Below are 14,121 nucleotides of genomic sequence, written 5' to 3'. Positions count from 1 at the left end.
TTGCAAATATTTTCTCCCATTCTGAGGGTTGCCTTTTGGTCTTGTTTATGGTTTCCTTTGCTGTGCAAAAGCTTTGAAGTTTCATTAGGTCCCATTTGTTTATCTTTGTTTTTATTTCCATTTCTCTAGGAGGTGGGTCCAAAAGGATCTTGCTGTGATTTATGTCATAGAGTGTTCTGCCTATGTTTTCCTCTAAGAGTTTGATAGTTTCTGGCCTTACATTTAGGTCTTTAATCCATTTTGAGCTTCTTTTTGTGTATGGTGTTAGGGAATGATCTAATCTCATACTTCTACATGTCCCTATCCAGTTTTCCCAGCACCACTTATTGAAGAGGCTGTCCTTTCTCCACTGTACATTCCTGCCTCCTTTATCAAAGATAAGTTGACCATATGTGCGTGGGTTTATCTCTGGGCTTTCTATCCTGTTCCATTGATCTATCTTTCTGTTTTTGTGCCAGTACCACACTGTCTTGATTACTGTAGCTTTGTAGTATAGTCTGAAGAGGGAGCATTTTTTAAAAAATAAAATTATTTTTGTAGGCTTGGGGATCTGAACAATATTCAGTAAAGTCAAGTTTTAAAAATTAATACATTTGTATTTTTAGAATTTCTCCTGGCTTCAAGGTCAAAAAGAAAAAGACACAAAAGCAGCTTTGCAAATTCACTGGGGGTCTTGCCTTTCCAGTGCTTTTCATTTTTATGCCCTGTGATTTTTGGGAAAGCAGGAGCCTTTTACTGTCGATTCTGGGTTACCCAACTGGGTAAGAGATAGTCTAGATAATGCAAATTTAGAGTTCAATATCAAATCATTTCCATTTAGCTTTGGAGTCATCTGAAAATTTGGATTTAAATGTTGAGTGGGTCTTATGTTCTTGGAATTGTCATTAGAAACCAGATACAGGAGTTACTGGTTGAGATCATACATGGTTATGTCCAGGTTATTGGACTTAACCATGCTGGTCACTGACCAGCTTTATCCCCCATTGAAAACGAGTAGACTGGCATTCTGGATTATATGTCAGTCTCTTATGAGGTTGGTTGGCATTACTGAAAAAATAAAAGTTGTGGATCTGCAAACCCATAGACTATATAGGCTATGTTCCCCTGCAGAATTCTAACTACATGGCCACCTTATCTTCCTAACATCAAGTGGGAGCAGTCTGGCCGGTCCATCTTGTTCTCTTGATCTTGAGTCCTCTGCCAAAGACCTCCCCCTTTTCTGCACCAGCACATACGTCACAGCCCTGAAGAAAGTGTAGACATCTGAGATACGTTAACAGTGGGGGAGGGCTGATATCCCGTGAACAGACACATAAATGCCTGTTAGACCTGGAAATTGAAAACCAGAGAGGTGGGGCCCCACTGGTTTTGGCCCAGGCCACCAGCCCCTGGTGTTCCCAGCAAAATGTTCCCAATGTGGGAGTTTGGGGAAGCAGGGAAAGGCAGGTGGTGTGAGTTTATTAGGACTTGAGGCCCTCAGCCTCGCACTGAGGCCAGCTGAACCCCCAGAGCGTGCTTCCTGCCCTCCTGTGGGCTGCTACTCCTAAAGGTACTTGGTTTCAACAGTTATTTGTGCATCAGATTAAAGACTGAAGGGAGAGGGAACTGCAAGCCTAAATTCTTCATATCATACGCCACCTCCCTTTCTCTTCTTATTATATAAGCAATTCATGTGAAAAACAAATAAGGCAAACAAAACAAAACAAAATTACCTGAAATCTTGCTATCCAAAAGTTACCATTAGTATTTTGGTGTATACTTGTTCCAGATTTTTCTTTATTTTCAACCCTTCATTAAGGCCATTGTAGTGTTGACAGATGATGCTGGCACAAGCACTTGAGATGAGGCTCCTCTTTTTAAAATACTGTATTTGCATTTGGTTTAATTTCTCTCGGGCCCTGCCTTGCCTGGTCCCCAGCGTGGTGTTTTCTGCTGCAGTCTCTGTAAATTGGAGTTGGGGTGATGGGGCGGTCAGGCAGGGCTGTGTGTATCTGTGTCTGTACGAGGGAGGGCGGGCACACTTTCCAGTGTTTCTGGGCAACAAGCAGGCACTCACTGCAGTTTCCTATGCCTCAGGCCTGGGCTGTGGAGACAGGGGAAGTACCAGGAAGGGGTGGACGACCCCGACCCAGCTAAATGGAAGGCCCAGCTCCGCTGTGCGTCAACAAGAGCAGGGAATTCAACCTGATGTACGACGGCACCAAGGAGGTGCCCATGAACCCAGTGAAGATATATCAAGTGTGTGACATCCCCCAGCCCCAGGGCTCTATCATTAACCCAGGTGAGGCCCCAGCTGCTGGGGAGAAGGTGGACAGTGTGCCAGGTTCTGGGCTGGACCCTTAAAGCGATAGTCGACTTGAAAGTCGCCTCGCTTACAAAGTTGAAGACTGGTAAATAAAGCAAGAAATGCTGTCCCTAGAAAGAACCCAGAGAACAAAAGATATAAACTCAGCACAGTCTTCCTGCCCACCCAGTGGAACAGTAAAGCATTAGAAAGAAGAGGGGGTATTGAGTTCTATAAAAAATAACTTCTCTTGGGACTCAACACTGAGAAGAGAGGCCAGGTAGTTTAGAAGAAGGAGGGCTTAAAACTTAGAAGGTCTGAGTTATAAACCTCGGTCTTTCCATTTCACTACTTGTGGGACATTGAATCAAGTCATTCAACGTTTTGAGCCTCACCTTCTTCCACTATAAAATCTGGGTTCTCATCTTTCCTGCGTATTTCAAAGGCTGTTCTAAGAATCAATTGCCATGACATTAGGAAGGCTATTAAGTGCTCTTTATAAATGATGGGTAAGTGATCATTTAATTTGTATGGTATTTTTCCTAGGAGAATACCACCTGATCCCTATATTTACTCAATGTTTAGCCAGTTCCGACTAAGAGCCAGATAATTTAGACTTGACCTCCAGTGAATCTAGTGAGGCTCTGCCATGAGGGAAGGGTCTGTCTTCACAGTAAGCTTATAAAGGAGAGAAGCTGTGCTCCTTGGGTCCTTAGAAGGGATGCGAATGTGTAGAAAGGGGTTTAGAGTAGGAATTAAAAGATTCCTAGGAGAAGGGAGCAGGGTCTGCAGCTCCTGGATAGGGGAGGGGATGAGAGCTTGCACTGGGGCTCCGTAGGAGAAGCTGGGAGTGGGGTGAACACCCTTGGTTCCCACTCTTTGGCATTGAGGGTGCACACTGAACCCAAGGAACCTCTGTGTTGGCAGTGCCTAGCTTGAACAGTGGGTCAGCTGCAGGGATGACAGTGCAACGTGAGCGCCTCACTTTTGACCTTTGTGTGTGTGTGTGTGTGTTTCTCGGGTAGGATCCACTGGATCTGCTCCTTGGGATGAGAAAGATAATGATGTGGATGAAGAAGATGAGGAAGATGAGCTGGACCAGTCACAGCACCACGTTCCCATCCAGGACACCTTCCCCTTCCTGAACATCAATGGTGAGTGGGGTGGGGGGTGGGACCGAGGCATGGAGAGGATGTAAGGGGCTTTGATTTTGCAAGCGTTGACACCATATCCACCATTGCACTGGGAGCAGCGACCAGGCCCTGGGGCCAGGCTGCCAGTCTGTTAGCAAGTCGGAGTCATAGGCAAAGGAACTCCGTAGGCATAGTTATCCCAGTGGGGTGGCTTCTAGGCAGAGAGAGCATCTTCTGAATCTTATGTGATAATTCAGAGAAATTAAAAAATGAAATTCATTCTCAATCCCGCATACAAATACACAGGCTGTTACAAATTTTGCTGATTTCCTTCAGGCCAAGTGCAGGGATCCTTTTCGTGAATTGTAGGCAAACTCTTCTGCTATTTCCCTCGGTACAAATTTTCTGTCACTGCCTTAACAGCCTCTGCTAAGGCTGTATCGTGGGAAACTTGTGGCTCTACAGCTGTTAATACTAGGCTCTGATAAAATTTCTCTATGAGAGACTTTTATCTTTTTTAAATTAATTAATTAATTAATTAATTTTTTGTGGTACGCGGGCCTCTCACTGTTGTGGCCTCTCCCATTGCGGAGCACAGGCTCCGGACACGCAGGCTCGGCGGCCGTGGCTCACGGGCCCAGCCGCTCCGCGGCATGTGGGATCTTCCCGGACCGGGGCACGAACCCGTGTCCCCTGCATCGGCAGGTGGACTCTCAACCACTGCGCCACCAGGGAAGCCCTATCTTCTTTTTAAATTGACTCTTTGAATTCAGCTTCCCAGGAAAGATGCGTTTAGAGGTTGGAGGGTCCCTGTGAGACAGAGCAGGTGCTGCACCTCCCATTGCACGTTCTGAGGACGCTCAACCACAAGGTGAACTGCTCTTCTACAGCATCTTCCCTTGAACTTTTCACTGACGTGCTCGTAGTCATATGACGTGCATTCAGTTGAGTAGCTTTTCACTACTTTTCTAAGTTCCATCTGGCTGCTAGGGTCAAATGAGATACTTTTTGCCACCTAGAAAATTTAGTATATCCAGAGGATTCCTGTAGGATTTTGGAGTCCCCTTCCCTAGGTGATGCCCCTTCTTTTGAGAATGAGGAAATGACTCTTATCTGTCTACTTGCCCTCCTTCACTTACCCTGTCATTTATAACCTTGCAAGCAAGTGATGAGTCAAGACAACGATCATAGAGCTCTCTCAGGTTAATACTGCCACAGCTACATTCCCACTTGGTGCAATTTTAAGATTTGGACATTTGGAAATGTGAGATCCTTTCCCAAATCTTTGGCTCACTCATTCTGTTATTCTCACCCCTTAAAAGGATGCAACCCATTTCCAGGATCATGATTTACCTTTTTTTTTTTTTTTTCATGTTTTTTTAAAGCTAATATTGTGTGTCCTTACATTATGGGCCACCTTGGATCCTTTATGGAAACATGTGAACATATATTAAAAATAAAAAGTAAAATGTGGCCCTACAGCCACACCGGGATTTCATTGCCCTGAGAGAGGAGTTGGGGCGCATCAGTGACTTCCACGAAGCCTATACTTTCCAACAGGCTCCGGGCCAGCCAGTTTCCGGCTTAAGCAAGGAGAATGTTCCAGCGGTAACCAACAAGGAGAACCTGGCGACGCCGGTCTCGACTCCATTCCTGGAGCCGACCCTGGGGAGCGACGGCTCTGCGGTCACTTTCGGGAAAACCCAAGAGGATCCCAAACCATTTTGCGTGGGCAGTGCCCCACCGAGTGTGGACGTCACCCCCACCTACACCAAAGACGGAGCTGACGAGGCAGGATCAACCGATGGCAAAGTTCTGAACCCGAAGCCATCTAAGCTGGCAAAGAGAATCGCAAACTCCGCTGGTTACGTGGGTGACCGGTTCAAGCGTGTCGCTACCGGACTGTACGCAGACTCCAGTCAGCTCGGCCGGGACCAGCGGGCATTGCAGGTGAGCCCCCCCCCACCCGAATTTCAGGAGCCTGAGCAGTTGTCAGGTTTTTTTAATGTGTGAAGAGGAGGGGGCCGGGGGTATGATAGGGCAGGACACCGGGCTGATTTGGTTAATGAAGCTTAGGATAATTTAAATGTTTGAAATGTGTCCAGTAAGGGGACGTAAGTGGATACTTGAAGTTATTCTGTAGATTTTAAGCAAACTCCACTCAAATGCTGATAACGGAAGTTTTAATTATTGCGAAGGATGTCTAAAAGACTGCATGACATTTACCTATCAATCGCTTTGATTTCTCTGCCGTTACTGTACGTTAACAAATATACCTAAAAGCGCTGCTTAGAATGCCTTACGTGATACTTGGTGGAGGTGTGTAGCGGCCGCATGTCTGTGAGATTCGTGCAATTTTTTTTCCACCAAAAAGCAAACAAACAAACAAAACAAAAAAACAAACCTTGCTTAAAGGGATAGAGTATGTATTTAACTTGCTAGTGAATGATAGATGTTGTATAGGAATTTCCTTAAGATATTTTACTTTTAATTAAAAGACAAATAAAGCCAAATTGTTTTGCAATGTTAAGAAAAAAATTGGTTTATGCTTATAAAAATGGATGAAGTTATCTAAATGATCCATTGAGTGCCCATTTTAATGACATAGATGGAAGGATTACAAGAGGACAGTATTTTATGTCTACCCGCTGCTTACTGTGAGGTCAGTTCTTCAAATTTTTATTACTAGAATCTTCCATAAACCTTTTGAGTTAAATTTCATTTCCAAATATACAAAGGGAAGTTTGTGGGCCATGGTCGTCTTTATTCATTGTGCATTTGTTTTCTTTTCTCTTGTGTTTTTGTTTTGCTTTCTTTGCGTTGTGTTTTTGTTTTGTTTTATTTACCTTCGAAAGAGAATGTCTGTATGCCACAGTGTATGTATGGCTATACATACACACCACATATATCTCTACATACATATGGCTTTACGAAGAAAGAGTGTGTGACTAGTTACACATAGACACTCTTACATTTTTATCGTTCAATTTTAAAATATCTCAGTTGTATCATAAATTGTGGTTGGTTTGGGGCAAACTTTTCTTTGAAGATACTTTCCTTTAAGGTAAGGGCAGTGAAATAGCTTTGGTGGTAAGGTGTATCTTTTTTCCATCTCCGTTCTCTTTCTAGCGTGCAGTGATGCGCTTCTCAGAGTTGGAGATGAAAGAGCGAGAAGGTGGCCACCCCACGACCAAAGACTCCGAGGTGCGCAAATTCAGCCCCGCTGACTGGGAAAGGCTGAAAGGAAGTCAGGACAAAAAGCCAAAGTCGGTCGCCCTGGAGGAGGCCATTGCCGACCAGAACGACAGTGAGAGATGTAAGTGGACCCAGGCGGCTCGTTTGTGGTACCACGTCGGTGGGAACGGGGCGGTTCCTCCCCCAGTGCCGAGGGAGGTGAGAGGAAACAATACATTTCCGACGGCCCAACGTCTGGGTGCTGGCTGTTCGGAGAACGGGCTGCTCTTGCCACCCTTCCCAGCTGTGGATTGCAAGGCTGGTTGTCCTTTTGAGCGTTGCGGCATCCAGGAGTGAAGCACCTATGAAATGTTTCCTGGCACGCATCTCCTTTTTCCGGAGAAATGCTAGTCCTGTAGTTAGTAATAGTCTGATACAGTAGAGCAGAGGAATGGCGGTGCAAGACCTCCAGCGTAGCAGGTATGTGTTCTGTTTTGTAGCAGGTACGGATACGGGTTTTTGGTAGCAGTGGAATGACACTTGCAGCCAGAGCCAGACCCTCCAGGGTGACAGTCTCCTGTGGGAGGGAGTGGAGAGTACTCGGATTCTCCCTCCAAAGGCAGAGGTTTCGTTCAAATGAGATGAGGGCTGATGAAGGCACCAGAAAGATGAGCATAATTATTTTCTGTGGCAGGCTTGTTTGCAGTCATTAGGAGTTGACAGCACGCTCCAAGGGCGTGGGATCAACGAGGGCGTTCTTCCTACCAGACGGGGTGTATTCTGTTTTGGAGGCCAAATTGGAGAGAAAGCTAGTGTTTGCCTCGAGTCACACTCTGCGGTCCCATCAGCTGCTCCCCCACTGGGGTTGACTTCGGGCTTTGCCCTCGAGACTTCCTGGGCTAATGAGATGTGTTGGCAGCAAGTGGAGGTCTTTCTGCCGCTTTCTTCAGTGTGCGTGCTTGTGGCCTGTGGCCTGCAGCCTGCTCCGGACCCCAGAAACCTCACCGGTGATGGTGAGTGAGGGCACCTAGGTGAACGTCGAGGACAGGGTGGGCGTGAAATCCTCCTGAGATGGGACAGTTGGGGGTGGTGGACACGTTTGGGAGGCCCAGGCCCTTGGACCCAGTCGTAGGGTCGGCGTTCGCCCGCACGCTTAGGTCGTGGGTGCCTCATGCAGTTCGGGAAAATTGTGGTCAGCCACAGCGTGTGCTTCTCTCTGCTGCTTGGAGCACTGCCCTCCCCCAGCTCATCTTTAGGGTCAGACAAAGGCCTGTGGCCAGGGTTCTGGGTAAGCCACACCGGGACCGGTTTGTCCTACGTGGCTCCCGTAGAAGGGGATTTCTGGGGCTAGTCAGTGGCGGCCTTACCCGAGGGATGGGGCTCTTGATGTGCCTGGAGTAGACGATTCCGACCTCCTCCCCCTCGGGATTGGAATGAAAAACGGAGGGTCCAGGCCACCCTGGAGTGAAGCAGCAAGAAGGCCTCCCTCCTTGCCTGTGCTCACAGCTGACACGCAGCCCTTACCCTCCTGAGTGGCCTCATAACTCAGCTCTTGGGGAAGTTTCTCAGAGAGATGTGATAAAAGTGGGCAAGGCCAAGTTCACGGGGATGCACTTTTCTGAGGAGGGGATCTGCCTGTTCCGGGTGGACGGTGAGGGAGGCTGGAGGAAGGGAACGGGCAGTTAACTGGCCTCGAGTCTTCTCGCCCTTTTCTCCAGCAACGTGGCCAAACCCAGGGTGGCCGCTGCCCTTCACGTCTCAGTGGCCTCACCCGCCCTTCTTCCCAGAGACGTTTGCGTGCGTCCTTCCCAGTCTTTCCTGCTGAGCGTGGAGACAAGAACTCGGTGTGGCTGATGGGGAGCAGGGCCTGAGCCCCAGATGATTCCGAAAGCCACCTCCCCCCACCGCCTGCTTCCAATCTCAGACCGACCGACGGGTCTCTTCCTGGAGCACCCGGGACATGGCCCAGTGAGCCATGAATCGCCACCATGGGAGGGCAGGAGAAGGGTTGGGGAAGGTGAGGGGCTCCGTTTGAAAGGTTGGGGCAATGGAGGTGGGTTCCCCACCCACCCTCTGTCTTGTAGAGACGTGGGGTTTGTAAATAGCTGGTCAGGAAAGGTCACCTGAAGGGGCCACTGTTCTTACTGCGGCCTCCACGTCCAAGGCCCAGCAGGTGTTCATTCCATTCAGCTAGATATGAATGGGCCTTCTTGTTCTTGGGCCATCATGTCTTGAGCTGATATGGGCTCAGGTCCTTCTCATGGGTGTCGGTGTGGCCGAGAGCCGAGCTGTGAGCACATGGGAGCTGGGGCGGGGATTTGGGGCGGGCAGGGGTCCCAGAGAGGGTCCAGGACGCCTTCAAGATGCCTTCCCCCTTCTGAGGCAGCCCCTACCCATGGAGGGCCCAGGAGCTTCTAAGGTGGTGGGTGCTGTTTGCGCGGCCTTGGTTGTCCTGGTGCGGGTGCATCTTGTTGCTAGGGGCTTGTTTAAAAAAGAAATTAACTTGAAAACACAGTGGCCGAGATACTCATTTATTCTTTATGATCACATGGGTGGCTGAGTGAAATTTTTATTTTGGAAGTTCACCAAATGAGTTGGGAGGTTCCTCAGACTTGGAAGTTCATCACTAGGAACCCTCAGTGGCATTTGAAGATGGGGCGGGGCAAGGAGGCATTGGTCCCTTCCTTCTCAAACTTGGAGTAACCATCTCCCTTGCCAACCACTTGGCTGGGACAGGCCTAGGACCTGCTCAGTGGCAGTGCCTGGCCAGGAGCTGGAGGAAGCCTCAGTCGAGGGGCTTCATGAAACTTCTTTGCTCAGGGAACTTCTCTTCCAGCTGAGCACCTGCACGTTTGTAAACTACTTTGGAACAGAGATCCCCTGCACTCCTTCTGTAGCGGGTGTAACTTTTAACAAGGTTAGCCCTGACTGGAGGTGCTATAGTTAAGCTACAGAGAAGGGGATTTTAATCCTGGGGAGCCTTCCAGCGACTCAGAACCCTCTCACCTTGTTTAGGCCTCACTGGGCATGGCTCAACCGTGGTGAGGGTGCTTTGCTGCCACAGTGACTTGTAAATGTTGCTGTGGTGATGCTTCTGTGAGGTGATGCTATGGTACAACCATAATGCATTTGGGATATAGGTGCTGTGAGTCATAGGACCATGCTGCAGGGACCACGTTCACATCTTGCTTAGACTGGGTGACCAAGGGCACATGGCTTCCCACTTTTAGAAGGGCCAAAAGTAGCAATGATGGCAAAGCCTGATGGTTAGGATCCCTGGGTATCTATTTATCTCCCCATCTCCTTTGCCCTCAAGGGTCATCCTCCTGTGGGTCGTGGTTAGAACAGTCTTTGAGAAGCTCCAAGTGACACGGAGCCTCTACCCCATAGCTGGTGGCCATGGGCATCTTGGGCAGTCGGGGTGGGTGTCCTTCAGGGTTATTACTGACCTGGGTAAGGTCACACTAGCGTAAGGTCTTGGGGGGCCTTAGCTGAGGGGAATTGAGATCTTTGCCCTAAAAGGCTCCGGGGTTGGGGGAAGGGTGGATGGACCTAGTTTGGAAAAAGAAACTTTCAAATTGGACATGGGGGTTCTTAAGGTAGCCCTTCCATTCCTCCATGGATGCCCTCCCACGGAGCTTTTAGGGAAGGCTGATTGGACCAGATTGGACCAGAGAAGTCCAATGGTGTAACCAGCAGGGCTCACCTCTTAAAATTTCCTACATTTCAGGCCTGAGATTCAGGCTGGTCTGAAAGTCTTGGCATCTTTTGGTTAAAGGGATTTTTCCAGCCTTTCTCTGTGCTGAGCCCGGCCCGTGATTATGAAGCCCACTCTGGAGGGAGGCTAGCAGTAACATTCCCACTTTACAAGTGAAGGGGGCCGAGTTGTAAAGCGGCGCCATTCCTGCCCGAGTGTTTAAGAGGGTCACAGAGCAGCCGGAGTGAGAGTTACAGCACGCCGTCTTCACCGGGCCTGCGGTAGCCTGGGCTGCATCACCCGTAAGCACAGGCCAGGAGTTTGGGGTTTCTCCTGCTGCCATGGCAGGAGACCCTCGCGGTTGGGGTGATTCCACCATTCCGGCAAGAGTAGATGGGGATCTCTCCCACCTTGGGATACCCTTGGAGAAAAGCTAAGTGTGTTCCACCATTGAGAACACAGGTCAGGCTAGCCCAGGCCAGGGTGAGGTTCATCCCCACAACTGGCTGCCATTAAATGCTGGGAATGCCCCCAAGAGAGGCTGATCAGGGGACCAGCCAGCTGGGCAGAAGTGGGAGTGATACTTGAAGTGGTCTAGGGAGAGGAGGAGGAATATGCGAGCAGCATGTGAGGGGTGTGTCCATGATTTCATCTAGAAAAACGGGCTGTGGGAGCTTAGCTCAGGTGTTAACGAAATACCAAACTCATACACCCACCCCCACCCCCGGCCGGTGATGGACACAGGGTCATCTTCGGGGAACTCTTTTTTTTTTTTTTTTTTTTTTTTTTCTTTTTGCGGTATGCGGGCCTCTCACTGTTGTGGCCTCTCCCGTTGCGGAGCACAGGCTCCGGACGCGCAGGCCCAGCGGCCATGGCTCACGGGCCCAGCCGCTCCGCGGCATATGGGATCCTCCCAGACCGGGGCACGAACCCGTATCCCCTGCATCGGCAGGCGGACTCTCAACCACTGCGCCACCAGGGAGGCCCCGGGGAACTCTTTAACAGCACAGTGATTATTATGGAATTCTTTGTGTGTTAGAAACAATGTGACTAGCAAAGCAGTTGAACTGTTTCTTTGGCTAGAGCAAAAGTGAGGAGTGATGTTAGGCTGGGGTGATTGGAGGAAAAGCCCCAAGTGGATGCTAGATTGAGCAGGGGGGCAGGAGGAACACAGGCGGAGCTGGGGTGTGAGCAGTTCAGCCCTGCCCGCCGCCCCCCCACCCCCCCACCCCTCCAACCCCCATGAAGGGGGTTGGAGTCTTGTCTTTGAAATGTCCTTAGATGCTTGTTGCCTGGGAAGGAAGGCGTGGAGACGTGCCAGGTGGGTGACTGGTGTCACTGAGGGCCTTCTTCCTAGACAGGAAGTAGGAGCAGCCCCTCGATGGCAGTGAAATGCTTTTCCCCCCACGGGTGTGGAAAGAGGACAGACGGACTTGTAGCAATCTGGTTGAGTTCTTTGAAATTGCCCTTGACCCTTGTGTGTGCACCAGGAAGCCTTTCCTTTCCCTTTGCCAGGCTCCTCTTGCCTTGGTCTCCCCAGCTTCCCAGCCTCCCACCATTCTTTCCCTACCCTTTTGCTTCACCCTCGCCCCTGCTGACCCAAGTGAACATGGGTGCTATGTCTGTGTAGATGGCAGTTGGGGGCTATTTGGTCTCTTGATGACATCAGCCTTTTTTGTTGACTAGCAGCTGTTTCCATAGTCATTTGTAGCTCTGCCCTGATTGGTTGGATCTTACTGTGAGGTCACTCACCCCCCTTTAAAAGTAAGCCACCTTGGAGAGTTAAGCAGTTAGGGAGTGATCTCACATGCCTATAGAGGGATGGTGTAGATGCCTCACCTTGACCCTTGAAGGATGGATTGTGAGTGGGCTACGCACCTCATTTTCTGCTTTCTTTGCTGGTTGTGTTCAGCTGTCCTTCCTTTGGGACGTCTTTCTGAGGGTTTTGTGCTTCCGGCGTGTGAGGCCCCTGGTCTCCAAAGGGGGGTGGTCTGTTGGTAGCAGATTGCCTTGGGCATGGGGGTCCTGCCTGCTCCTGGTGACCTTTGTTCCCTCCTTTCCGGGTTGTCTCCCCTCCCCTAGGGGAGTGTTATGATGGAAGCAAAGCTGACCGCTTTGAAGCCCCAGAAGACAGTGATCTTCCTGAGGACATGGACACGGAGCCCCCCAGAGAGTCCCCCGCCGACCAGGCGGCCCCGGACGCGTCACGCAGCCCCACCCTCAGGCTGAACAGAAAGCGCAAGGTGTCTGGCGATAGGAACCACACTGAGACCACTGTGCTCCCGAAGGACTCTCTGCTGAAAGCCAAGCGGAGACGGGTCTCCAAAGGTGAGCTCGGTTTGGCTTCGGGCCCGCAGGGCACCCTACGGAAGTCCTGGAGCGGAGCAGTGGAAAGTTCCAGTCCCACCCTGGATCCCTGGGGGGAGCCACTCACACCTCCCCACCCCCCACCCCCATCCCACCCCCCACCCCCCCAAAGCCAGGTGGCGGGGCTGGAGCCCAAAGGTGGCCAAAGGCAAATAGGCCCCCTCCCGAGACTTGGTGACAAGTTCCAGCCAACACAGTGACCACACCCGTCCCTTCCCCCACCCCTGTTAGTGATGTGTAAGACAGTTTGTTCCCCACCCCCACCCCTGCCCCGGGGGGCTTCTTCATTAATTTGTAGTTATTTCTCCATTAGCTGACTGGCCTGAGAGGGAAATGACAAACAGTTCCTCTAACCGCTTAGAAGAGCCACATTATAGTGAGCTGACCAACCTGAGGTGTGCATTGAATTAACAGGGCTCCATCCCAGAAAGCAGCGCCGCTTGCTGCACCTTAGAGAACGGGGGGAGCAGAGAGCAAACCTGGCCGGCAGGGCAGGAAGGAAGTGACCCAGGCGGTTCACCCTACGGTCACCCCCCAGGGCAATAGCATCTCCAAAGAGAAACCTGGCAGGAAAAGGGCAGAGGCCAAAAGCAACAGCAGCTGGTTGGAGGAGTCCCTTAAATGCAGTGACAATGAACAAGGTACACACGGGGCGGGGGGCGCTCCTGGAGGGTGGATCACTCGCCCTCTGTGGGAAACGGCCCTGGAGGGGACCTGAGCGCCATCCAAGTTGACAAGAGTAGCGTGTGGCGAGCGGGGAGTTTTCTTCATGAGGTCCTTTCAGCCTGCACACTTCCTTATGGAATGGACAGTGAGGCGGGAGCTCGACTTCCTGGGCTGCTCCTCATCACCCAGCCCGCGGCTGGGCAGGAAGGGAAGTCTTGGGTGACCCCGGGCGCTTGTCAGTGCCCTCATTCCAGCCTCAGGCTGTCCCCAGTCGCCCTGTCCCGAGCACCCAGGCCCCCCACGGGTGGGGACGGGAGCGCACGAAGGGCTGGCTTCTGCCCTCTCTTGCGGCCCTTTGAAGCGACTTGCCATTTGGCGTTTCGTGGGTTAGCCTATTTGCCGGTTGAATGTGGGATGATTAAAATATTAGTGCTTTGAAAACATAATCGGTGTATCTTTAAAAACTGAAGCTGCTCCAACGATCAGTGCTAACAATGGGCTTTTCTTTCCTCACCGGCTACAACTGTGTAACGCCCGCTGCTTCTCCCCCTGACAGATGTGCTGTGCATGGACGGAGAAATGGATCGGCAGCCTTCGCCCCTGCCGCAGAAATACACTGACAACAGCGAGAAACCATCCGGGAAGCGACCGTGCAAAACCAAGCATTTGATCCCTCAGGAGCCCAGGCGGGGCTTGCCGCTGCCAGGGGACTCCTACGTGGACAATGCGGATGGCAAGGTACCTCTTGCCCCTGGCTCTCCCCCGCCCCCCGGGCCTGTGCAGGCACATCCCGCCTGCCT

The 14,121-nt window shown here is 50.8% G+C and overlaps 1 protein-coding gene across 1 annotated transcript in view; it reads left to right on the top strand.

Moving 5' to 3' along the window:
• LOC309797542 (BCL-6 corepressor-like) overlaps window positions 1-14,121 on the top strand; it is a 29,237-nt gene that overhangs the window by 5,283 nt on the left and 9,833 nt on the right. The window contains 11 exon segments of the mRNA XM_082646040.1: window positions 2,077-2,281; window positions 3,310-3,438; window positions 4,978-5,367; window positions 6,026-6,079; window positions 6,547-6,733; window positions 12,371-12,616; window positions 12,969-13,046; window positions 13,049-13,114; window positions 13,117-13,345; window positions 13,808-13,869; window positions 13,872-14,059. Coding sequence (XP_082502166.1) covers window positions 3,436-3,438; window positions 4,978-5,367; window positions 6,026-6,079; window positions 6,547-6,733; window positions 12,371-12,616; window positions 12,969-13,046; window positions 13,049-13,114; window positions 13,117-13,345; window positions 13,808-13,869; window positions 13,872-14,059 — 1,503 coding nt within the window. The 5' untranslated portion in view covers window positions 2,077-2,281; window positions 3,310-3,435.

The sequence above is a fragment of the Mesoplodon mirus genome (genome assembly GCF_964341445.2).
Source record: "Mesoplodon mirus genome assembly, contig: HAP1_SCAFFOLD_701, whole genome shotgun sequence".
NCBI lineage: Eukaryota > Metazoa > Chordata > Mammalia > Artiodactyla > Ziphiidae > Mesoplodon > Mesoplodon mirus.
Note: the sequence above shows the minus strand (reverse complement) of the source record. Positions and strands in the feature narration are given on the sequence as shown.